Source organism: Medicago sativa, chromosome 7, assembly GCF_051527215.1.
Source record: "Medicago sativa cultivar Bolivia chromosome 7, Bolivia_mono, whole genome shotgun sequence".
Lineage (NCBI taxonomy): Eukaryota > Viridiplantae > Streptophyta > Magnoliopsida > Fabales > Fabaceae > Medicago > Medicago sativa.
Window position 1 is genome coordinate 46,660,257 of NC_140755.1, and position 25,141 is coordinate 46,685,397.

Genomic DNA, 25,141 nt, shown 5'->3' on the forward strand with positions numbered 1-25,141 from the left:
GATAATAAATAAGGAATGATCTTCTAATCCCATCAGGATAATTTCTAACCCAGCCTATACTCAGGATAGAAATTACAAAGGAAAGTCGGGATAGGATAGGAAAATGGTTTATTTTATCCTATCCCTTTGGTGCATCAAACATGAGATTTAATCAGGATATGATTAATGTATCATATCTTGTCTCCCTATCTTGGCCATCAAACGGACCCTAAATATCCTAACAAGTGTTCATTTCCAAATGAAGAGAAACTTTCATCATCTTAAGAAAAACCACAGATATTTTAAATCCAATATTTTTTTAATGGCATATTTATTGCTTAAGTGTGTGTATATACCAGTGAGAGTTGGGTCTAGATCAAGGGACTAAACTCCGTCAATGTGGGGATTGAGATTAGTAGTAGATACTAACATTTAATATCTAACACAAATGGAATTACTTGTAGTGGAGGAAGAAGAAACTATGAGAAAACAATAAAAAAAATATATTAAATAAGTTTGACATAAATGAGACAACATAAGCTTATATTTGATCTCTTACTTTATTATAGAAGCTTTTTACCCAAATAGGTATGCTAATTCTAATTTTAGATTCAAATAAGTTCATAGTCGTTGTAACCAACAAAAAAAAAAAAAGGTTCATAATCGGGTTTGTGACGTAGATTTACTTGATCTATTTGTTTTCTTTTATCAATATTTATTCTAAGGTTCTTTGCGGGAGCATATTGTTTAATTTGAAAGGTTAGGTGGATTTTCCATACAATTTTGGAAGGTGTTTCATCTTATTTGGTTAGCGGTGGTGTGGGTGATTTGGAAGGAGAGAAATAAGCTTATTTTTCATTAAAAAAAAAAAAGAGGAGCAGTGAAAAAGTAAAGCTTCATTCTTACCGGTGGTTGAAATCGAAACATGTCATGTTTGACTTTGATTATCAATTATGGAAGCTTAACCCAACTTCCTGTTTATCACCTGTTGTTTAAGGTCTATTGCATGCAATGGCTACGGTGTCAACCTATAGTTGAGATTGCAGTCATTATTGTGATTCTTATGCGCATGCCAATTTGATGTACAATGTACACAACCAATAAGGATAAAGAAGCAAGTTATACATTACACAAGAGTAAATTATTCATCATCAGTCTACATAGAATAGAATTGGATGCAACCATAAATATTTTGGCAGATCCGTTACTCTATATACCATGCACATTATCATCTATCTGAAACTTTACATATTTTGTAAGTTTTCTGACCAATCTTACATTCAATACCTTTGAATTTACAGGTAAAAATACACTTCTTCAATGATTTCCCAGTAACACATTTCTTGATTTCGTCATCCACAACTTTCTTCAAGGAATCGGCAGTGTCGCCCAATGACGATGCTAACGAAATGTGAGGACGTGGATCCTGTACAGAATACTTCAATTTTGAGTACTAGTAAAGAAAAATATCTTATAGCAATGATGATAGAAGTAATACTTTTGAAACAACACATTCTTGGTCCATAAAACCGTTGAGACTCATTTACTTTCTAACAACATTTTTAATTTCCATTTTCAACTTTTGCTTTGTATGCGAGTGGTTGGAAAATTTTGCTTATGAAGTTTCTTTTTTAGTTGTTATGGAAAGAAGATGAAAGCTACCTAGAGAGAATGCATTTCCAGAAACACTGAACATTTTTTTGCTTTTTTTTTAAATATTCAATCTATTTTTTAAATGAATTTTCCGAAAGTTCCATAATGTATTCTCTGAGTAAAAATAGAAACAAATAACACCAGAATTATACCAGGCCTTAATAAACTGCTGATTTTCAAAAACAGTTTGGCCATTCAGTGTTCTTCAAAGCCCAAGTCGTGGTTTACAAACACTGACCTCGTAAAATTCAGGAAGATTATGAAGTTTGTAAATTGCATTGACTGCTTCAATTTGCTTCCTTATCTGAAATTAATTGAAAAGAAACACACATTTAATGTGGCAACAAAAAGAGAGTACTAATTCACAAGACTAAAAAAGCAGATATTAATCGGAGTCAAGAGAAAATGAAAGAAAAGTTAGAGATATATAAACAAGTCTTGGAATCATTTGACTTTCACTTAAGAGTATAATATAATAAATAAAATGCAAGTTTAGCGGGATATACACAAAGCTTAGCTAGTTGAAAATTGAAAAACACACCATATCACAAGTCTTGTGTTTCAAGTACCTTAGATCCATCAAATAAAATGACGTGGAGATATATGATGATATAAGCTTTAGGATTCAAGAAAAAAATACTACTTCTTAAAGGAAAATTATACCACACAACTATAAAAAAAACATGCAATTATGAAATAAATGTTGGACGGTAAAGGGCTAAAATTAGAAGTATGCTACCATAGCAAACATGAGAATATTATGATAGACGAGAGATTACTCAAGAAAAGATTACCGAAACTTCCTTGCAATAGAAAAGATGATAGAATTTTGTGCACGGTTGTTTAGACATACATGCAGAAGACTCGACAAAGGGTTAGACATGACGGAGGATGTCCCAAGAAATAGATGTACAAGAAGACCAAGGAAAACTATATACCAAACTATTAGCAGAGGTATAGACTATTCAGTTCAAAGGTCTATCACAGGATTTAACTCAGGCTAGGGAATCATGGCATTATTTGATCCATGTAACCGACCCCGCTTTACGAGAAAGAGTTGTTGCTATTGTTGTAAACAAGGAAAAATAAGTACAAGTGAACAACCAGTAAATTGAAAGAATGAATGCGTATCGATTACCAAAAAAAAATATGAATGTAAATTGAATATTTGATTATTTGATGATGAATGTAAAACAAACACAAACGTGTTTACTCTGTTTTCCACATATTCTGAATATCTCTATTTTCCTATTCTTTGCAAGTGTCTGTAAGGTCAAAATAAGAGTGACGCCCTCGAAATTCCAAAGCATATAGTAACAGATTTCATCTTGGAGGCTTCTAAAAAAACCTCCATTTGAACCTTGGTTAATTCAATGTTGTCCTGGAACACTAATGCTGAATTACAAATATAATAAGAGCATTGTATAAACATCCATGTTCAGCTTCCAAACACAACTTCTCCAAACTTTTCACAATTCCATTACCAATAAGAGCATTGTATAAACATCCATGTTCAGCTTCCAAACACAACTTCTCCAAACTTTTCACAATTCCATTACCAATAATCCGATTTCAATTACCCAATACTCTATAATAAGGACTGGAAGGTAAGAGAAGATAAAAAATTGAATATATTCTCTGAATTGAATGAAGAATCAAGAACACTTAGGTCAGAAATAACAGAATTCTTATAGTGTCAAGAGATGCCTGTTTGATTCCCTTATTAAATCTGTTTTAAAGTATTAAAAAAATAAAAAGCTGAAAACTTGTCTGTTTAACATATTTTGTAAAACTGTTTCTTATTTTCTTGTTTTAAAACTTAAAAGTCAAAACAGATAGTAGCTGTTTTAAAAACTAAAAAAATGAAAAACACAATCAATTTCTCTATTCTCATATCCTTTTCAATTCCCCTCCCCACCCTTTTATTCTTACTGACGAACTCCAAACAACTGTTACAATTATGCAGAGTTCTGATCCCCTGTTTCCTTCCTATTACTACTACCATACGCTCTCCTACTAGGAAGTCTCAGCCCCCTATTACTTTACCATCAACAATATTATATATCAGCAGTTCTATTATAAAAAAAGGCAAAATATGAATATTGGTCCACTCGCGACACACATTAAGCATCAATCAATCAATCAATCCAGTATAAAAATCCAACTTGCATATGTACTAACACAATAAATAGAGGCATAAAAATTGGAAAAGAAACAGTTATGAATCATACCTCTACAAGCCCACCGTGAACAACCTCGACTGAGAGGAAGGTGCGTGTGCGATCATCATTAACAAAAACCTCCCATTTGTCAAAGTCAATCCAGTAGCTGCTCAAAATGACAAGTTAAAGGCAAGAATCAGGTAAAAGGGTTGACAATATGCCGTTCAATTTTTCAAAACAAGAATAAAAACTTACAGGGGTTGCGTCTGAAGCTTCTGCTTTAGCATTGTGACCACTGAGTCAATCTGATGTACTCGTATTGGAACAGTTCTTCCCAAACTTATGTGAAACTCCCTTCCTAGTAAAACTTGTTCAAGCTTCTCGTCATTTTTAAAGAGGACGTTAAGTGGGACATCAACATCAACGGCACAAAGACTTGGATGCAGAGATGAGATTTTCTTCAAGAAAGCGGCTACTTCTTTTTTCGATGAAGATGAAATATTAACTGAAACAGAACAATTGCAGTCTGAGTCCAAAGTCACTGCACCTTAAAGCAGGAACACTTTTGAACAAATTTTATAGCATTGTCAAGTCTACTCAAGCATTATAAAGTAACATGGAAGTACAGGTATGACATCAAACATTGAATAACCTTTCAAATCAATTAGCTTCAAGAATATCACATTGAACATCAACAAATTCATTACATGTAAATCTTAAAAAGGTATATCTTCAAATTTAAAGAATAACAAATTATCCATTTCTAGATCCTATCAGATCATCCGACTGAGTTTTCCAGGGCTCAATGGAGCTTGAGGAATCAATTGAGATAGGTTTGAATAGATTTAGATTGCACAAAGAAATGATTGAATGAAATCAAACCCCAACCACATATGAAATTTGACTCCAGGGTATTACTTTAAATGATTTGATGCACTTACTATCTCTAACAGTCTCGGTTCCAACTAACTCTAACCAACTAACTAACTCTAAATTCCTCAACAATTATTGTTTTGAAAGAACTCAACTCTATAAATTGTTTTTGTTAAAGTTGCCTTCGAAGTGAAGTGATTTGTGACTAACTGTTTGTACTCTAAAAAATTTTGATGCAAGACTTGGCGACTTTTCAAAATTTAGTGACCAAGGTCATAAGGCAAAAGTAATTCTACTTCAGAACACCCAAACATTTCAAAAAAAATTATTAGTTTGTGGTTCAAAATACCCATTTGCCTCACAAATGTGGATCAAAACATGCAATAACAGTCCAAACAGGAATGTATAACTTCAAAGAACAATTGCAGGCCAATTTGAGATCACCTTAACCTGGTTACAAATGATGATTAAACATTCATGTTGCAAAGAAAGAAAGAATGGCTGATAAACAAGAAAATCAAGTAGTGTATAAAGCATAAAGTTGTCAGATCATATATTTAAGACAAATGTGATGGTTAATTTCCCAACTAATTTACATGCTGACATACAGGTCTTCCAATTCCCAGGTAAATCTAAATGCATGGCATAATCATATGCAATGCATAGACAGATAATGCATGTAAAATTAAATTAAATCTCTAAAATACCATAACCACTGTGACAAAACAGAAAAGTGTTTTCCAACACTAAGATAATGTTAACTTACTTGGTATGTATACATGCAAGGCATAGTTACCATCAACATGAGGGAAGCTCCTAACTTTAGTTGTCTGGCTTATCTGAATATCTTGAGGCCCTTCATCACAACAATGAACATTCATCATGAAAAGGCACTTATCATATGCAATTACCACATATAAATAAGAGTTCATTATTTATTTGATTGCCGATGGAAAGAACTTCAAACATATGAGTAAGAAAATCAGGTCTTATCAATGTTTTGATCATCATCATACTGAAAAATATGAGGTTATTACAAAATCAAATAGCTGATTATCATCATTCTGAAAAATATGAGGTTAGTGCAAAATCAGAATATTATTATTTTCTAATTAATAACCTAAATTCTAAACCTATCCACAAGGAACATATTTTAATTATCTTTTACCCTTGTAAAGAGTAAGAAAATCAGCTTAAAACGCAGCATACCAAGAAAATTTGGAGGATGAAGGAGCGCAATAGGAGGTGGCGGCAAGGGCTGGACGCATGCTTTGTGAAGTGGTTCACGAATGTTTGTTGCCCGGGGTGGCAAGTGCTCACGTCTTTCTGCATAAGCTAAGGTTGGATTGGAAGGAGAAGATTCAGAATCTGAATCAGAAGATCCATCCCCATAACATTGCATTAATGCCTCCATTTTTCAGTCTGCACTACGAAACTTAGAAGGATCAGGACCAGAAACAGATACTACTGAAAATTGAAAATAAATAACATTTACAATATCTCGTCAAACAAATAAACAATCAAAGAATGACTAAACTTTCATAAGCTCTTCAGGATAACTTATGAAAACAACTTATAGCTTACATGGAAACCACTTGACTTTAATTTATCTTTTTCTATATAAATAGGTCATGCATAAGCACTTCTATGAAAAGAGCTCATCCTAGAATCGCTTAATTAAACATCATTCTCACTAGAATCAAAATCTATATTAAAAAAAAAAACTTGAAAAAGGATTTAAGGTTGTTGAAATTGCACTTACAGTAGCAAAGAAAAGGAAGGCAGGTTCTGTGCTTCACTTCTCGCGGTTTTTTTACGACCTACGACGGAGACGGTGGCAGCAGGACGGCGGCGGTGCGGCAAGGCGATGGCGGATTGCAAGGTTTCAAGCAGGTCAAGCAATGGGTAGGGGACACGGGTTTTTGTATGATTTAAGCTTTTTCTGTAAAAAAAGAAAGAAAATTTAAACACGTGTCAAGAGCTGAACCGCTCGATTCATCTAACGGTTCATTAGTCTTTGGCGCCAAGAGTTACATGATCCCGATTCGTTGAGAAGAGAGGGTGTGGTTATGGTGCACTAGACTCTTGACCCGTGCTATCGCACGGGTCTGTTAGTAGTTTAGACTGTTATATATTTTTACAACCAATATTGAATTGTTATTAACATATTAAGTTATATAATCTAACATCCACCAGATGACAATCAAATATAATGTTATTGATTTGAGCAGACGCCATTTTTAGTGAAAATGACATTGAAAAGAGCATAGGAAGGAACATTTTCCTTGTAGAAAAGAGCATGCCAATTTGAACTCAGTGAGAACTATTTCTTTATACCCTTTTCGCTTCTTCGAGACTCAAAGCAACACTAAGGTTCTTGAATAGATAAGATACAATTTTCTAATTAGACAGGTAGAAAAATATAAACGAATAAGTTATAACATATTAAAACATAGTATCCAATCGAAGTAGTATGATAAAGAATCAAAATGGATATTCTACAATAATGATCTAAGAAAGAATTGAGTTTGATTGAAGGCGTTTATTTAACTATCTCGAAAACAAAACAAAACTAACTACTTTAAAGAGACAAATACAAATAGCAGAGGCCAATTTATGCAGTGGCCATCCGAAGAACCCATGATTGAACAAAAGCATATTCTAATTGAATGTTTGATATATCATTCAAAGCTACCGTTCAATGCTCTTAAAAAACTCTAATTATGCTTAAAATAGTACATTGATGAAAGGATCCATATACTATTATTTTTCATTTCTGGTTTCTTCAAAAAAAAAAATTCATTTCTACCTTGTCTTTCACTTTCCATTGATTAAGGTCCTGCAGACACAAAGATAAGTATAAGCATCAGCTGTAAAAGAAGTTAAATATGATCAGATACAAACAGAAATGAAATATGACAATCGAAACAAAGCCCCATAGGTGAAATCATGAATGGTTTATCAATCTGTTAGTAATCATGTTATCAAATGGTTCATTTTCTTTCCTTGTTTTTCTTCTCCTAACTAATCATGCTAAATAAATTGAACCTTAACATACAACACTGAAGTTGTTATTAGTAAATAGAATTCAAAATATACATGATCTTAAAAGAGTACAATTACATTTATTAAAAATTAAATTTGTTAAACATAATCACAACATTTATAGGTATAGTTTAATCAAAACTTATGGATGATGACAAAACATGTACTATCAGCCTTATAGCAAATCATAAATCTGGTTTGCCAATTTCACCACACTTCTTTTACCATGTATCTCAATTAACTTACAGCAAAAACTACTCAAGAGCTAATGTTATAAATATAGAACTAAAACTTATTATAATATAGTAAGATTATAGGTTTCCATAGGCATCTGTTGCCCACATACAAACAACCCCTTGTGAGGAGATGATAAATAGAAAGGAGAATAAATTGAAATTCAAACAAAGGAAGAAACTCTTCAACTATCAAGTTAATTTCAACTTTCAGTTAATTTATAGAATCTCTATTAAACAATAGCCAGACTGCATACATGCCAAACTTTAATTGGAACTCTAAACAATGCAGTCAATTTATAAAGTGGACAAAACGAATGCATACATGCCAAACTTTAATTATATAGATTTTCAAAAACAACTCTAAAAAATTTAAGGTATCACAACTAATTTAATTTTAAATTAAACTTAACAGAGTTGAAAAACAATCAAAATTCAAAGCCATTAACAATTGTAGCACACCCTAAAATTAAGGCAGATGTAGACTGATTATTATCTTCTTATGAAGCATGAAATAGTACTAACTACATATCAATAATGTAAGAATACTTAAGAGAAGGACAATATTTTTCATTGACATTTACCCTAAAACCTGAGAACAATAAAAACTAAAACAATGATTTCAAACATAAAGCAACGTAAGCCATGGCGCTACTTAGTTTCACAGATGTAAAAACAAAAAACAGTAAATAAAATAGACATCAAATATAACATACATTTAGGTTAAAAAAAACTGGTCATTTTGAAGCTTCCTTATATAGATGTCCATCCTCCCCATCCAAGCAAACATGCAAATAATCACTAACCAAACAAATAAGTAGCCAATATGAAGTTGTAACCATTACATTTCTCAAGAATGAAACAATGCAACAATGTCTTTTTTCTATGGTAGAAAAAGAACAACTAATTTGTAAAGAAAAAGAAAACCGCAAAATAGGATTCGTGTAAGAGAGAAGGGCTTACCGTTTGGAGATGGCGATTGGGTTCACTATGAACGAACCAGAGAGAAGCTGATTGGATTTTTTTTACGAAGAGAAATCAAACCCATTTGTCATAGAGATGAGATGAGAAAGATTTAACTATGGAACAAATATTTTTGAGATGTTTTCAATAAATCTGTATGCATAAGAGAGTAGGAGTGATGGATTCGGATACCTGGAAATATGAACAGCTACTTAAAATACTATGTTTGTATAGATTAATGGAGAAGAGGAAACCGCAGCTTCAAACAGAGGGTTTGAATTTCGAACCGAAGGGGAAGGGAGAGAAGTTGTGTTGGGGATTGGTATTCCAGAAGAGTCTTTGGAAATATAGAGGGAGAATAGTAAAAGCAAAAGAGCTGATTGGTTGATGTATGTATATGAAACGTCAGGTATACAACGGCTGAGATTAACTGGGGTGGTTGGCAGTTTAGGCTAGCAATTAATATGGGATTAGGAGGGAAATTAGGGAGAGATTAGGGAAAAAGTGCCAGCACATCAAGTTGAGCTTTTATAATAAAGGATAAGGAGATCCTTATGCACCGTGCATAATTGTTTTCTACACCCAACATAATTACTTTCTACACCCCAAGTGAAAGCTTAATTCTAATAAGTCCTGCATAAGTTTAGCCCATTAACACCTAGTCCAACAAAAACAATTTAACCTTTCTACACCCCAATTGCTTTCTAATTATAATACTAAAAGTATTTCTGCCTAACAAATCAAAGCATCAAATATCTCAAAGCAAATACTTAACCAGATTATTGGCATGCACCGTAAGTTGCGAGCGGGGTAAACTTTTTTACAATATATTTTCCTCAAAAGCGTAACGGTAAAATTCACCTATATTGTATCGTGAAATATAGAATTATGAATTGAAACTTGCATTAAAACAATCAAATGTCTACATATATGCAATTAAGCATTAAGCATGATTTTTTTATTTATATTTAAGTTCCAGGAGTACTTGTTATTGTTTACGTCACGTACCGTTTGCCCTTTTTGTCTTTCATTAAACATTTTTCATTGATTTAGTTGCTGATGATGTAAAACAAAATACCTTCATAATCACGCTTCAAGATGAAACCTAACAACGAAAAAAATTGAAATTTTAATTCGGAAATGAAAAAAAAAGAGTCTCGTCGGAGAAGAAGGCTTTTGCCGGCGGTGCTGTTTCTTTGTTTTATAGAGAGCTTTTTATGAAAAAAAATGGTTTCAGTGAGAGTTATACTCCAAAACCATTTTGCAGTGGAAATGGTTTCTGTGAGTTGGACTCCAAAACCATTTTGCAGTGAAAATGGTTTCCGTGAGTTGGACTCCAAAACCATTTTGCTGTCGAAATGGTTTCTGTGAGTTGTACTCCAAAACAATTAGATGTACTTAATGGTTTTGAATTTTCTTTTTCATCAATTCACAGCAAGAAACATTCGTCGGAGAAGACAGAGGAGACGAATCCATCGCAAACACAAAGTCCATTTTCGAAAATCAATATCTCCATTGTTCATCATCAAAACCGTATAAACTCTTTGATTTGAACTGTATAAACTCTTTAACACCTAAACCTCATCATTTTGCGAATCAAATCATCCAGAAACCAACATCAATTTTCGCAACTGTTCATCATAAACAACACCTTCTGGTCTATTCTGGTGAAACCACCCAGAATTATTATTACTGTTGGAATCATCAACACTGGGAAAACCAGTAACAGATTGTTGTCCGCTTCCAGAACCATACGGCACATCATGAGAATGCAAAATTTTGTCTTCTCATGCTTCAACTTAATCACCAAACCATAAGTAATCTGAACCTACAAAATTTCAAAATCAAAATCAGTAACAAATTCAATTCAACACTGAATTAACGAGATCTCTAACCCTAAACAATAAAATTGGAAAGAAACAAAGAGTGAAAAAATAAAAACCTCGACACCTTCGGAGGAAGCAGCTGAAGCAGAAGCGGTGGAAGAAGGAGAAACATCAGGATCGAGAGTGAGGAAGAGGAAAATAGCGAGAGCGAAGAAACCGAGAGCGGTTATGAAGAGAAACAATGGGAAAGAGTTGAAGCATAAGATTATAACACTGTCCCTGATCTGATGGTTGTGATTAACTTATGCATGGTGCATAAGTTATGGCTTATGCACCATAACTTTTGCCGAGAAGAGAGTGGGAATATGATTTAGTGATTTAGGACAAAAAAGTAACTGTGAGTTGCGTTCAGGTATGTTCCATTTAAACAATACTCCATTTAGTCCATTTAGGATACATATGTGAGACACGTGGCAGAAAAGAATCCAAGGGATGAGTTTTTAATTAAAAGTTAAAAGATAAGTATTATTTAATAAAATACCACCCAACAGGTGCACAACACAAGTCTAGAAGAAGATCGTTGGAGGAAGCCGACACCTGGCAGGTATAAATGCAACATTGATGCATCCTTTTCCACTTCTCTTAACAAGGTTGGATTGAGTATGTGCCTTAGAGATGATGATGGTGCATTTGTCCTTGCAAGAACAGAATGGTTTGCCCCTCTTTGTGATGTAGAGGTGGGAGAGGCGGTTGGTTGCATACAGCCTTGGATTGAATCTCTAATCAACAATTTGATAATGTCGATTTTGTTCTTGATTGTAAAAAAGTTGTTGATTGTGTCAATTCTAGTTTAGATGATAACAGTGAATTTGAGTGTATTATTAATGCTTGTAGACAGCTGCTAGAGGATAGATTTCAGAACTCTCATGTTGAGTTCAACAGGAGGCAAGCAAATAGGGTAGCTCAGGCAGCCGTGTCTAATCCTAGCCCCCATATTATTGATGATGTAGCTACATGTATTTGGCATATTCTATCTAATGAAATGCTATGAATTTATTCCTTCAAAAAAAAATCAGTCATCCTTCTCCCTCTTTATCTGCACACTACACTCTTTCTTCCTCTCAGTGCAGTCGGAGTACCTCTATCCCATCGTCGCCCCTCTACGTTAATTATAACATCGCCTTTCTCCCCTCTTTTCCTTTTCGCTGTTCATGCCGTCGCCCCTATTGTCCCAACGTCATCTCGCTGCCGTCACAAACGAATCCAGTGCCAAAATTGAAACAGTGAGATAAGATCCTGCGAAAAAATAATATTATCTAATTTTTTTTTGAATTTGTAAAAAATATTTGAATTTTTTTCTAATTCTTTAATCTCGAAAAAAATTAGATAATTTTATTTTTTTCCGAAATTAATAATTTTAATTTAATTCAATTTTTTTTTGAAATTTTTGTATAATTTTTTAGGAAATTTTGAAATTTATTAAGTTCGAGAATAGAAATGGTAATATCATATGGATTTTCATTTCATTGATGGGAAATGTATTAAGTTAGAATTTAGAAAAGAATTCAAAAAATTTATTCGTAAATTTTTATGAATTCTTTTACCAAATTAAAAAATAAAAAAAATTATATTTTTTTCGAAATTAGGAAGAATTTTAAAAATAATTCTGGAACTTGATAAAAAATAAAAAAAATCATATTTTTTTTTTCTGAAATTAGGAAGGTTTTTTAAAAAAAAAATCTGGAACTTAATTTTCAAAATAAAAATATGAATTTTATCTGATTTTTTTCTTTTTTAAAATTCTGATTTTTATTTTTTTTTAAAAAATCTGACTTTTTTATTTTTAATATTTTTTCTGTTTTTTTCCCAATTCTGATTTATTTAAAAAAAAAAAGAATTAATGAAGTGTTAAAGAATTGCACACATGCCAAGGTAAAAAAAAACTAAATTAAATATACAGTGGCATGCCACGTCAGCAAGTGGAGTGTGTCAGATGGGACCATGGTCGTTTTCGAAAGAATCGTCATATTTCAGGGACGAAATCTAAACTTTTTTTTACAGGGGGTAAATCGGAACTCGCCCAAATTACAAGGGGTAAAGACATATTAACCCAAATAGGAATATATGAACTGTTTTCTTCACGTATAAAATAGGAACAATTTTATAATACAATGGCTATGATTTTTTAAACTTCAATTTTTATCAAAACATTGAATATATGTGAGCGTAGAGACTATAATTCATTAAAAATATATGGGAGTGTATGTATTTTTACGAGAATATATCAATATATGTTTATTTATGAAACTTTTTTTTTTTTTTGAAGAAGTTTATTTATGAAACTTAAATAACCTATTTTTTTTATAAAATATATGGCATATAAGGATTTTACATTAATAAAAATACATGCGAGTATATGTATTTTTACGGGACCCAGTTTTAAAAAAAAAAGAAGGTATTTTTATAGGATCCATGAGAATAATTAGTTAAAATTATGGTTTTAAAATATTTTTTTGGAAAAAGTTAAAATTATTGTTTTTAAATATTGTTGACGTAAAAAAGAGAATAATATTATGATATCCGCAAATATAGAAATATAAAATTTGCGACGGGCGTGATACAAATATTTTAATAGGTTTTCGAATATAAAATAAACAAATTACTATTAATTCCATGCTTTTATTTTAATTAATATTATTTTAATGCCGTCGTCTTAAAAATTAATATTTTTTCTGCTTATATCTTTAATTTTTTGTATTATTATTGTAATAGTCTAATTTGTAATATTTATGAGTATTTTTTTTTTGTTATTTAGTATTATATGTCATACCATCACACAGTGTCACACACCCCACAACAGTCGCACTGCCCGTGCTATAACACAAGTTATTGACTAGTATGATATAATTATATAGTCAAATTGTCTAAAAATTTATGTGAAACATAAAAAGAGAGTTTAATTTCATTGGTCTATTAGTTTGTTAGTCTATTTAAATTTAGATCACATACATATTTTAAAGATGTTAACATGAAATAAGTTTCTAAAAAGGCTAACATGTCATAATAGACTTTCAAAAGACCAGACTCAAGTCTAAAATGTAAGTTTATAATAAGCTGCAAATCAAACTTAAACCTCCAAAAATTTTATACGTCAAACTTGAGACTTGCAAAATCTAACATGACTTAGTCTATTTCCGACCCTAATCACAATATACAAAGTTTGAGTGCGTGACAAAAATGAGATATTTGAGAGTTTAATTGAAAAAAAAAATAAAAGACATTGCATTTTTTAGTTTAACATAAAAACGGAATATAGTATAAAGAAATAGAAGTGTGATAATAAACCTCTCCCAAAGGAGAACTACAAATAGTGCGCACTACATCTTGTAAGTGGGGACAGATTGTGACAAAGACCCTACCTACCATGCGAGATAACAACGTCTACAGACAAAAGCCACATAAATATTTTCTTTTTCATTTCATTATATGCAGTAAATTACCCTAAAAATTTAAGGCTGTGTTTAGTCCCAGCATTTTCACCGAATTTTGAAATTGGTATTTTGGATTGACATTGATCCATGTATTTTATAAAATTTTTGGTTTTAGTTCTTCTGTTAATTCTCAGTTAAAAAGAAAATCAAAACTAACGGTGTGTCACGTAGGTCAATCATGACACGACACATGACACACTAAAAGACAAAAAAAATCAACTTTTTAATTATTATTTTATTCATTATTTTTTTTACTTAAAAATATCACCAGTCCCTACACTTTCAACATTTTTTTACGTTAGTTCCTGCACTTTGCTATTGGTCCTTGAACTTTTTTTTTTTTTAACTTTCAATGAAATTATTATGTTTTAAATATTGTTTTGTTCATTATTTTTATTGAGAATAATCATAAAAAAAATAAAATCAGAAAAAACTTTTTAAAAAAAATTAAGTTTTAAATGTAACACAATACTTAATCATTTCTATAAAGTAATTAATTGAAAATATTATGTTTTGGTTTATTTCTATAATTAACATTGGGTGTTTATCATCAGCCAATGAAAATACTTTCAATGTTTATAAAAGACAATACTTTGATAAATACACAAGACAATACTTTCAATGATTTTATCATCACTTTTAATCATTGTTTAGGTGTTGTATTCAAAATACACAAGGAAACCTTTCTAAAAACATTTTAGAGTGTATAAATTGCGTTTGATCATTATTTAATTTTTTTTATAATAAGCAAAAAAATCATATTTTTAATCTTTTTTTTTTTTAAATTGAGTCATTAGACTATCTTCTTTGACGAAACTAGCACTGAATTGCAGAATTAGTAAGAATATCCCGAAAATATACGTCCTTTTAATAAAAGATCCAAAATTTAATTTTGAAATATTTATAATGTATGACAAATAATTGGATTTCAAAAAAAATATGTTTTTGGAAATCTAATAAAGTTTTAAAAATAATGAACAAAAAATAATTAAAACATAATAATTTCATTAAAAGTTTTTTAAAAAATAAAATAAAAAATTCAGGGACCAATACCAAAGTGCAGGGACTAATATAAAAAAAATGTTGAAAGTGTAGGGACTAAGAACATCCACAATGGTAATTCCTTAATAGGGACTCCTTAAATGGACCCCACGTTACTCATCATTTATTTATAATATTTTAATAAAAGTACCTATTAAAGACTCAATGGCTCAAATTGAAGTACACTAATAAGAACTCCAATAAAAAGTATTTAAATATGCCCCACTAACTTTACATCATTAAACTAAAATAATTTATTTATTAAATTATAAATTACTACATAATATTTAATTATAATCCTTAAAAAACATTAAATTATAAAATATTTATTTATTCGTATGAACTTAAATTTCTGCCAAGTTTGCTAATAATTTGAAAATGGAAAAATTAACATTACAAATTTTACATTCCTTCATTAAAAAATAATAACAAATATTTACATGAATTACATTTTATTTAAAATGATTACAAACAGATAAAATAATATTTAAAACAACTATTAAATTTTTTTTTTGAAATTAAAACAACTATTAATTATTAAATTATTACTTCTTTTGTAAGCGGGACCACATAGAACATATCTTATTACTTCTTTTAAACGTGGGACCCGTTAGTTGCCTAGAAGATATGGTCCTTATATAGTTACCCGTTCCTTAATGGGGACTCATTTTTTCTTCCTCCAATGCAGGTCCTTAACGGGGAGTGGTCCTTGTCAAGTAAGGACCTCCCATTAGTCATTGAGTCCTTAATAGATATTTTTATTAAAAAAATTATAAATAAGGGATGTGTACACGTAGGATCAATTTAAGGAGTCCCTATTACTGGACTACCATTGTGGATGCTCTAATGATATTTTTAAGTAAAAAATAATGAATAAAATAATTATTAAAAAGTTGAATTTTTTTGTCTTTTATTATGCCACGTGGCGTGTCATGAATTTTTTTGTCTTATATTGTGCCACGTGGCGTGTCATGATTGACCCACGCAGCACACCATTAGATTACAGAGGAACTAAAACCAAAAATTTTACAAAATGCAAGGATCAATGCAAAAAAAAAACGCACGAACCAATAACAAAATTGTGTGAAAATGTAAGACTAAACACATATTTAAATCAAAATTTAACATATACTCTCTCCGTTTCAAAATGAGTGTCGCTTTAGCCAATTGCACACAGATTAAGGAATGGAGTAAAGTAGTCAAATGTCATAGCAATTTTACCAAATTATCCTAATCAACTATTGGTTTGTTTTTCATTAAAGAAAAAATAATACTTTGGAAGTACAATTGAAAAGAAAAAGTTATTATTGCATTGAAAATCGAAAGTGACAGTCATTTTGAAATAAATTTTTTTGGCTAAAGCGACACTCATTTTAAAACGGACGGAGTAGAAAAAAACCAGAGAGAAACACAAGAGTGAGAGAGAGAGAAATCACTTTACCACTTTTATATGCTGCACGCAATCCATCCACAGCAGAGAACGCAAGGAGGACAAGAGAAAGAAAGTAAAGCTTTTCTCTTTTTGTACTGTGCACATCACTACTTCTACAACAACAACAACATAGTTATGAGTTTTTGGTTTTGTTTTTGAAACCATTTATTTTGTTACATTACATAGCAAAGAAGAGAGAGAAAAACATCAGAAAAAGACAATAGTGTTGTGTTGTGTTTGAGTGAAAAAAGGAAGAAACATTGTTCAAGTATGAAGAAGAAGAATGAATGAGGTGACGTGTGTGTTTATGTCTTTTGTTGGTATTATTGTTGTTCTTATGAAAATGGGTTTGCTCAATAAAGCTGCATGCATTTGACAACATCTGTGTTTTTTTGCTGAACTAGGAACAACAAAAACCTTAACTTCAGATCTTGTTTTTTCTTATATTTTCTTAAAGTTATTATTTTTACACAAAAACAAGAAAACCCATTTTGTCTTTGTTGTTGATTTTATTGTTGTTTGAAAGAAACTTGTGTTGGTTGTTGTTGTTGATTTAGATGAAGGCTATGCCCTTACCCTTTGAAGAATACATAGGAAAAGGTGTGTTAGATTTTGGTTCAAGTGTTGTTGCTTCTTCAGATTCATATTTGTTTTCACAACAGCAAGAACAGTTTTTGCAAAGGTGGAGGGAAAATTGTTGCTATGCGGGCATTGAGCCCAATTCTGTTGTTGTTTTTGACCTCAAAAAACCAAATCAACAAACCACTCCTACTTCATCCTCAACACTGTCTTCCTCACACGGTAGCGCCGGAGGCGGTGCTTCCACCGATAGCACCACCGGCGCTGCAGCCAACAAAAACATACCACAAGTTGAAGGTAAAAGATGTGGAATGGAGGATTGGGAGAGTGTGTTATCTGAATCACCAAGTCAAGATCAAGATCATTCCATATTGAAATTGATAATGGAAGATATTGAAGATGCATCTATGGGATTAAGCAAGCTTTTACAAGTTGGAACTAGTAATTCTCATTCTCAACAAGATGTTGAATTCAATGGTTTTAGTTTTATGGATCAACAAAGTTCTGTACTTGACCCTATTTCTTCAAATGGTAACTTTGTAACTAGCATTGATTCTTCTTCTGTTGTTGCTACCACTGCTACTGCTGCTGAGATTTGTTCTGATTTCCCTTTTGGTAGTAGAGGGATGAATCAAATTCAAAACCCTAATTTCAGTTCTTCACAAGTTTCACTTTCTCATGGTGGTTTGTTTCATCAGCATCAACAACAATCAATTGGGTCTCTTGATGAGAAGCTACCTCATCAGTTTGTTATGAACCAAAACCAAGCTCAGTTTATGCCTAACCCTAGTTTGGTGTTTCCTTACACATACTCTCAGCTGCAAGAAAACCGAGAGATTCAGCTTCAGCCACCGGCTAAAAGACTCAATTGTGGAACAAATTATGAAATTCCAAAGATACCGTTTTTGGATTCAGGTCAAGAGATGTTTCTCAAGAGGCAACAACATCAGCAGCAGCTTCAACTGGTTCCTCACCATCTGCAGCAGAGGCCAATGGCCCCTAAGCAGAAAATGGGGAACCCTGGAAGCGGCGGCGGCGAAGATGTATCGGCTCATCAGTTTCAGCAGGCTATAATTGATCAGCTTTTCAAGGCTGCAGAACTTATAGACGCCGGTAATCCGGAACACGCGCACGGGATATTGGCGCGGCTCAATCACCAAATTTCTCCTATGGGGAAGCCTTTTCAAAGGGCTGCCTTTTATTTTAAGGAGGCATTTCAATTGCTTCTTCGATCAAATGTCAACAACAGCAACAACAACAGCTTTTCACCAACTAGCCTCTTGCTCAAGATTGGTGCTTATAAATCATTCTCAGAAATCTCACCTGTTCTGCAGTTTGCAAATTTCACTTCCAACCAAGCATTGCTTGAAGCTGTGGAAGGTTTCGATCGAATTCACATAATAGATTTTGATATTGGTTTTGGTGGACAATGGTCTTCATTTATGCAGGAGTTAGCACTAAGGAATGGTGGTGCACCTGCACTCAAGATCACTGCATTTGTTTCGCCCTCACACCACGATGAAATTGAGCTCAGTTTCACTAACGAGAATCTGAAGCAATATGCTGGTGAAATTAACATGTCATTTGAGCTCGAGATTCTGACACTTGAGTCTCTGAATTCTGTTTCATGGCCGCAGCCACTACGTGATTGCGAAGCAGTTGTGGTTAACTTGCCTATTTGCTCTTTCTCAAATTACCCTTCATACCTGCCTTTAGTGCTTCGATTCGTGAAGCAGCTAATGCCTAAAATTGTCGTAACATTGGATAGGAGTTGTGATCGAACGGATGCACCGTTTCCTCAGCACATGATTTTTGCACTCCAGTCTTATTCCGGTTTGCTTGAATCACTTGATGCTGTTAGTGTTAATGTCCACCCGGATGTCCTTCAGATGATCGAGAAATACTATCTTCAACCGGCAGTTGAGAAGCTTGTTTTGGGCCGTTTGCGCTCGCAGGATAGAACACTTCCCTGGAAAAACCTACTCTTGTCATCAGGGTTCTCGCCGTTGACATTTAGTAACTTCACAGAGTCGCAGGCAGAGTGTTTGGTGCAGAGGATTCCTGGTAGGGGATTCCATGTGGAGAAGAAGCAGAACTCACTTGTCTTGTGTTGGCAAAGGAAGGATCTCATCTCGGTTTCAACTTGGAGATGCTGAGAGTGAAGGGAACAATCTTGCAAAGGTGCTTCATAACTTATATTACTGTTTCTATTGATCTTTTTTTCTTGAATTTGCCTTGACTTATGATTCAATGCTAATTTGTCTATGTTTAGGTTTTGTTATTTCCACTTATGATGGAAGTAAACATATTATGTACTATGTCTTAATTAGCAACTGAATGGCAATTTATGAGCTCTTCTATGTGTAGTGATTTGTTTTGCTTTGAATATTAGCGTTATATTTATGCGTTTTGTCTCATTTCTGTTGCCTAAATTGATGTGGTTTTCATGATTAAGGCTTTGCTTGATTCCTCACAAAGGTTGTCTCTGAAAAACATGCTGTAGTTTATAAGCTCAGTTTGTTATCTCTCTACTATTCACCATGGAATGGGGATTTTAACTTAGTTAGTTTGAATGTTTTTGCAAAAGTTAAGTTTCACATTGAGCTTTTTTACTCCCTTGCCAAATTGAGTTATGCTTTAGCGATGGCCTCATATTTACGCAGTCACACGACAACTTGTATTCCAACTTTGCAAAACAGATTCAAAATACAGTTAAAATGTGGGGACCGTCCAAACAAAAGATTGGCCGGTCCATATCTGCAACAACTTGAATACTTGAATATGTGATTGCAGGGAATCCATTTCCTCTTGCCACTATGAAAAAGTGCATGTTAAGTATGTTTTATGTTTCATGAATAATTATTCCATGTGTTGTCTTAATCATTGATAACATAGATAGGAGAATGATCATAATAATTTTCATATCTTAGTGGTTCTACTCTGCATCTCATTCTATAGCTACTTTTCTTATGATTCTTTCACTCAGACTACCCTTCAGCCTCTTAATAAGATAGCTTCCTCGAACAAATACCAGTAGTTCACCGTTTGCGGTTGAAAGGGATGGTTAGGCCTTCTGCTCGCACCTCGTGCGACTTGGCAAGTTGGCGGTCCTCCCCAACCCTTCATTGAGTGTGCCCCCTCTAATATAATCTGTTTTCAATTTTTTAAAATAAAAAAATAAACCATTAGTTTGATCATTGTTACTGAATCTACACAAATATCATGTGGAAATAATTGTGTTTTGTAAATACAAATCTCTATAGATTGAAACCAGCTATAGCTAGATATTAGGTCAGAGATTGGTTGGGACAATACTATGTTAGAATTAGACACGTAATTGAGAATTGGATGCATCTCAAAAGTAGTGCAGGACAAAACAAAAAGGTGGTGAAATTTGTATGCATTTTGGTCTAGTGGATTAAAGGCCATATAATAGAGTTTTAGCATGTCTTGTTCCTTTTGTACTATATTTTGTGGCTACTTCAAAAGAAGTTATGTATGCTCCAATCTAGTAGTATGGACCTAACTGAGATTGTTTGGTTTTCAACCAAACCACCTTAAACCTGATAGAAACTGCAAGGCATGAGACCTTAGATGTTATTCCACGACTCCTTGGAGAGTTATTCAATGTGTGTTTGTTTGGTTTTTAACCAAACCACTGTATCATTGTGCGTCTGGTGTGGCTGAACACCTAAATAATTTGTTGCTTCGAGAAATCACGTTGAACAAGCCATGGAGATGCGACCCGAGAATAAAGAAGAAAACGTGGAACCAAACATAGGCTTTTGTTGTGCCTCTAAAACGGGGCTCGGAGATCTTGACCGTGTTTCGGGCCACCTTTGTCTACTTGCCACCGATGAATCTTGATTTTGTTTTAGGATTCCAATCTAAAATAAAAGTATATAACCCCCTGATTCAGTTTCTCAACACTCCCTCTCATTTTTTTCTTTCATGAAAGACTCCTGGATATATGTAAATATGAAATTAGTCAAATTGTTTTTTGAAGTATAAATTTTTTGGTTAGTGCCTAGCATTTTGTCAATAATTTTTTTGAGGGAACATTTTGTCAATATATTAGACGGATTTTCATATACTTTATTGATCAATTATTATTTGAGATTAATTAAGAGTGAAATAGATGCCTTAAATACTAATTTAATGTCTAAATTGAAAAAAAAAATTAATGTTCATGTAAAAAACTTCATTAGCTCAAGTTTTTAAATCAACATTTATTTTTTCAATTTTCCTGTTATGATTCATTTGCTTGTATGAATCAATCACCAAGGGTAGCTTGAAATGAAAAAAAAAATACTAATATTTTGCAGGATTGTGACACCTAAATTCTGGACTACCTGTATCCATTGCATATTAACTAATCTTCAATTTTTAATAATTATGTTATAGTTTCCTCAAAAAATAATAATTATGTTATAGTCAATCATAATGGGGTTAAGTAAGGTGGTACTACATTTATTTCACCTTTATTAAATTATTACCATTATCATAATCTTTCTTTTGGTGGAAACCATTATCATAATCTGTGTGGCTGAACATTCAAGACATTGTGTATCGTTTTATTTGGGCATGCCAACGCTTGTGAATTATAAATACATTGAACTAGAAGTTGTTTTGCTAAATTATTTTTTGGGTTAATATGTATCTACTCCCTTGTAATTTGGACGAGTTCCGCTTTACCCCCTATAAAATAACAAGTTTAGATTCCAACCCTGTAATATATGAAGATTATTTCGTTTTAGACCATGGGGCCATATGACTAGACAAAAATGCTGACGTGGTACGCTGACTGTGCAATTTTGATTACGTGGCATGATTACTTGGCATTTATAATTCTTTTCATTTAATATTTTTTCAGCTGTTTTTCTATTAATTAACAATTATTTTTTAAAAAATTACAATTTAAAATCAAGAACATGAACAACACATGAACAGCAGCAACAATACACCAACACAAGAACAACAACACAGCTGCAGCAAAAACAACACAACACCACAACATCAAATTCTTCATCTTGTTCATGTATTTCTCTCTCATGTTCATCTTGATAATCAACGCAAGAAATACAACACAAAAACAACACAACAACGATAGCAACACATCAACAACACAAATCTTCATCAACACAAACCTACCAAATTGCTAAACCCATTTTTTGATCAATTCTTCCAAATTGTTGTACCCATTTTCGAATCAAACGCTAACCATTTGTTGAATCCAGAATTTCAACAATGCTTCACAAAAAAGCTTGAATCCAGAATTTCAATTGAAAACCATAACCATTGTCAGATACAATTTTTTAGGCATCATAGGTTTTCACAACGAAGATATGAAAGCTTGTTTGCAAGTATGACACTTTCAAACTACTGAATCCATAGCAAGAAATTGGGGGTGCAAGTGAGACATTGACGCAAGAGAACAAAAGGGACAAGAACATCTGGAAAATGGGTCAGGATGAAGAAAAGGGTAAGGTAAGGCTTCTAGTGGCTTCATTTTTTGTACTTTTCTTGTAGCATCCTAATGCGATGAATTTTATAGATTTTTGATGGATTTATGAGTATAGAAAATGGGTTTGATAAATTTTTCGAAATTAAAATTGGTGGGTTTGATAGATGTTTCGAAATTGACAATGCTGGATTTTTCAAGAGAAGCAGATGAGATTATGAGAAGTTTTGGATCTGGAGAATGAAAGGATGAATGTGAAATTCTACAATTTTTCCTTTTTTTTTTATTTGAATTTTAAACAGCTTAAGAAAACAACTTAATAAAATAAATGAAAAAGAAATATAAAAGCCAATTCAGCATGTCACGTCATCAAAATGACACAGTCAGTGTGCCGCGTCAGCGTTTTTGTCTAATTAGATGGCATCAAGGTCTAAAACGAAAGAATCTTCATATTACAGGGTTGGAATCTAATTTGTTTTACAGAGGGTAAACTGGAACTCGCCCAAATTACAGGAGGTAAAGACATATTAACCCTTATTTTTTTAATCAACCTCTCTAATGTAATCACATGGGTCGATAGTGGACGCCCTTCTAATTTAGTTTAAGCTTTTCTCTATCTTTAACCTTGAAAGCCTTTCATTTAACCTTTCAAAAAACACAATCATAATATTTAATGATTGAGGCCATGTTGCATGAGAGAGATGTTTGGCTTCTCATTGTGATTATAATTAATTATTCTTGCCTTAATTTTCTTTTAAAAAAGAATGACAAAAACACTTAGGATTTAAAACAAATTTAGGATTTAAAACAAATTCTATCGCAAAAGCCTCACGCAACGAGCACTCGGATCACTCATCATACTTGGAAATAAAAACATACATTTTCAAGCAAACATGATAAAAACGAGCGAATAAAACAGCAAACCAAAATATAAATTACATAATTTTGGTGCTAACCACGAAGGGCGCATAATGTCATTGACACACAGACCGATCACGGCAAAAAGTAAATTGTTCAAAAAAAGAAGAAATTTACAATGCTTCAGTGGCTTGGGCGTCATCGACATGCCCATCAACATCAATCTTAGAAGGGGGACACGATCACTCTGTTTTCAACCCATTTGAGGAAGCCGATCCTCTCAACACACAACTCCACGCAGGGATTCACAACCTTCAGCTGAGCAACCACGTTGTTTAACCCATGCTCCGCGGCGCCCAACAGGTTGGTCTCAAGGACCCTAATCCTGTCCAAAAGGCCGGATCGGTCCAAGGTAGCCGTGTCGGCGGGTTCATCCTCCTCATGAAGAAAGGATTTGCGGGATTCCTCGAGAGATCTCTTCTCTTCAGCAAGCTTATCCTTAGCCTCGATCGCCTCCTCTATAGCCTTCTAAACACCCGCCACCTGTTTTTCCAGCGCAACAATCCGACTGTCTTTCCATTCAACACAGTCTTTGCATTGGCAACATCTTCCTTCATCTTGGACACTTTGGTCAAAAGGGCATTCATTTCCTTCTCCAACACCTCAGACATGACCCCCCTTCAATTGAGGCGTTATTCACGACCACCGCTATTTCCAAGGCCTTCATCGCAGCGATAATCCCTTCGGTCATCGCCCTGCTCCGGCCAGCGGTTCCAAGGTCCTGAATAACCTTTAACTCCGGGTCATTCAGGCAAAAGGTTGTGGTAGGTCCATAACGGTCCAGCTCAAACCATACACTGGGCAATTGTAATAAGTCCCCCCTCAGAGCGAAGAGGAACAACGTTGACAGGCGAGCTCGCCCCTTTGTCAGCCGTCTCCACCCTCTTCCTCTTGGTGGATTCAGCAGCTTTTTCCCCTGCGCGGTCATCCCTGACCAGGTCCACCACCAGACTGGAAGAAGTACCAGAGACCGCCCCGACAATCAGGTGGTCCACGGAGTGGACGTCTTTCTTCTTCCACTTGGCTAGCTTCTTGTTCGTCTTGTTTTCCAACTCTTGAATGTCCTTCATTTTTCCTGCGATCACAAAGTACAAAAACTTGTTAGAAATGCAAGACGAAAAAGATGGAACAAATGGGAAAGAACAAAGAAAATATTCTACCAAGCAGATCCATCGGATCCTCCGCCAACATCAGGTCGTAGGTGTTGATAAAGCGAGGCACAATGACCTCATTCCCATCGGCACCCCACCGACCTAGTAGGTACAAATGCCCTCACATAAGCCCACATCATATCATGAGCTTCTCTCTCGTCCTCGGACAGCAGAGCGAGAGTTCACCCATAGTCCTTGGATTCATATTGATAGTGGTCTCCACACCACCCTAAGGGGAAAAAGGTAACACGTGCAGAAGATTCACCCCCAGCCACTGAAGGCTCCCCCGCAGCCCGCACTAGGTTATTAATGGCAGCTTCACTTCTCGGCTTCA

The 25,141-nt window shown here is 33.5% G+C and overlaps 2 protein-coding genes and 1 long non-coding RNA gene across 8 annotated transcripts; 1 reads left to right on the plus strand and 2 right to left on the minus strand.

The window, feature by feature from the left end:
* Positions 1 to 1,080: 1,080 nt before the first annotated feature.
* Positions 1,081 to 6,570, minus strand: LOC146906234 (uncharacterized). Of its 6 annotated transcripts, none has more exons than XM_085724054.1 (7): positions 6,492 to 6,570; positions 5,877 to 6,089; positions 5,434 to 5,523; positions 4,050 to 4,299; positions 3,864 to 3,960; positions 1,871 to 1,936; positions 1,081 to 1,405 (listed from the first exon to the last, which is right to left on the minus strand). In XM_085724054.1, the coding sequence occupies exons 2-7, from the start codon at positions 6,079 to 6,081 to the stop codon at positions 1,208 to 1,210; spliced, it is 906 nt and encodes a 301-aa protein (XP_085580180.1). In that variant the 5' UTR covers positions 6,082 to 6,089; positions 6,492 to 6,570; the 3' UTR covers positions 1,081 to 1,207. The 6 variants fall into 6 exon arrangements, with proteins under 6 accessions (XP_085580180.1, XP_085580182.1, XP_085580181.1 ...); XM_085724056.1 differs by having other exon boundaries at positions 5,877 to 6,094; XM_085724055.1 differs by having other exon boundaries at positions 6,467 to 6,570.
* A 1,924-nt stretch (positions 6,571 to 8,494) lies between these two features.
* On the minus strand, positions 8,495 to 9,375 carry LOC146906235 (uncharacterized). Its single transcript, XR_015017906.1, has 2 exons — positions 8,909 to 9,375; positions 8,495 to 8,746 (listed from the first exon to the last, which is right to left on the minus strand). It is a non-coding gene; the product is annotated as an uncharacterized LOC146906235 (long non-coding RNA).
* A 7,366-nt stretch (positions 9,376 to 16,741) lies between these two features.
* LOC146906236 (scarecrow-like protein 22) lies at positions 16,742 to 19,694 on the plus strand. The gene is made up of 2 exons (XM_085727775.1): positions 16,742 to 16,990; positions 17,256 to 19,694. Exons 1-2 carry the CDS (start codon positions 16,982 to 16,984, stop codon positions 19,431 to 19,433), a joined length of 2,187 nt encoding a protein of 728 aa, XP_085583901.1. The 5' UTR covers positions 16,742 to 16,981; the 3' UTR covers positions 19,434 to 19,694.
* The last annotated feature ends 5,447 nt before the right edge of the window (positions 19,695 to 25,141 follow it).

Bases quoted from the DNA above. Each gene is read 5' to 3' on its own strand.
- LOC146906234 (XM_085724054.1), bottom strand. From the start codon at position 6,081: ATGGAGGCATTAATGCAATGTTATGGGGATGGATCTTCTGATTCAGAT. The intron at 4,300-5,433 runs GTAAGTTAACAT...GTTCTGTTTCAG, and splicing joins CTTGCATGTATACATACCAA to TTAATATTTCATCTTCATCG. The intron at 1,937-3,863 runs GTATGATTCATA...AATTAATTTCAG, and splicing joins TTCACGGTGGGCTTGTAGAG to ATAAGGAAGCAAATTGAAGC.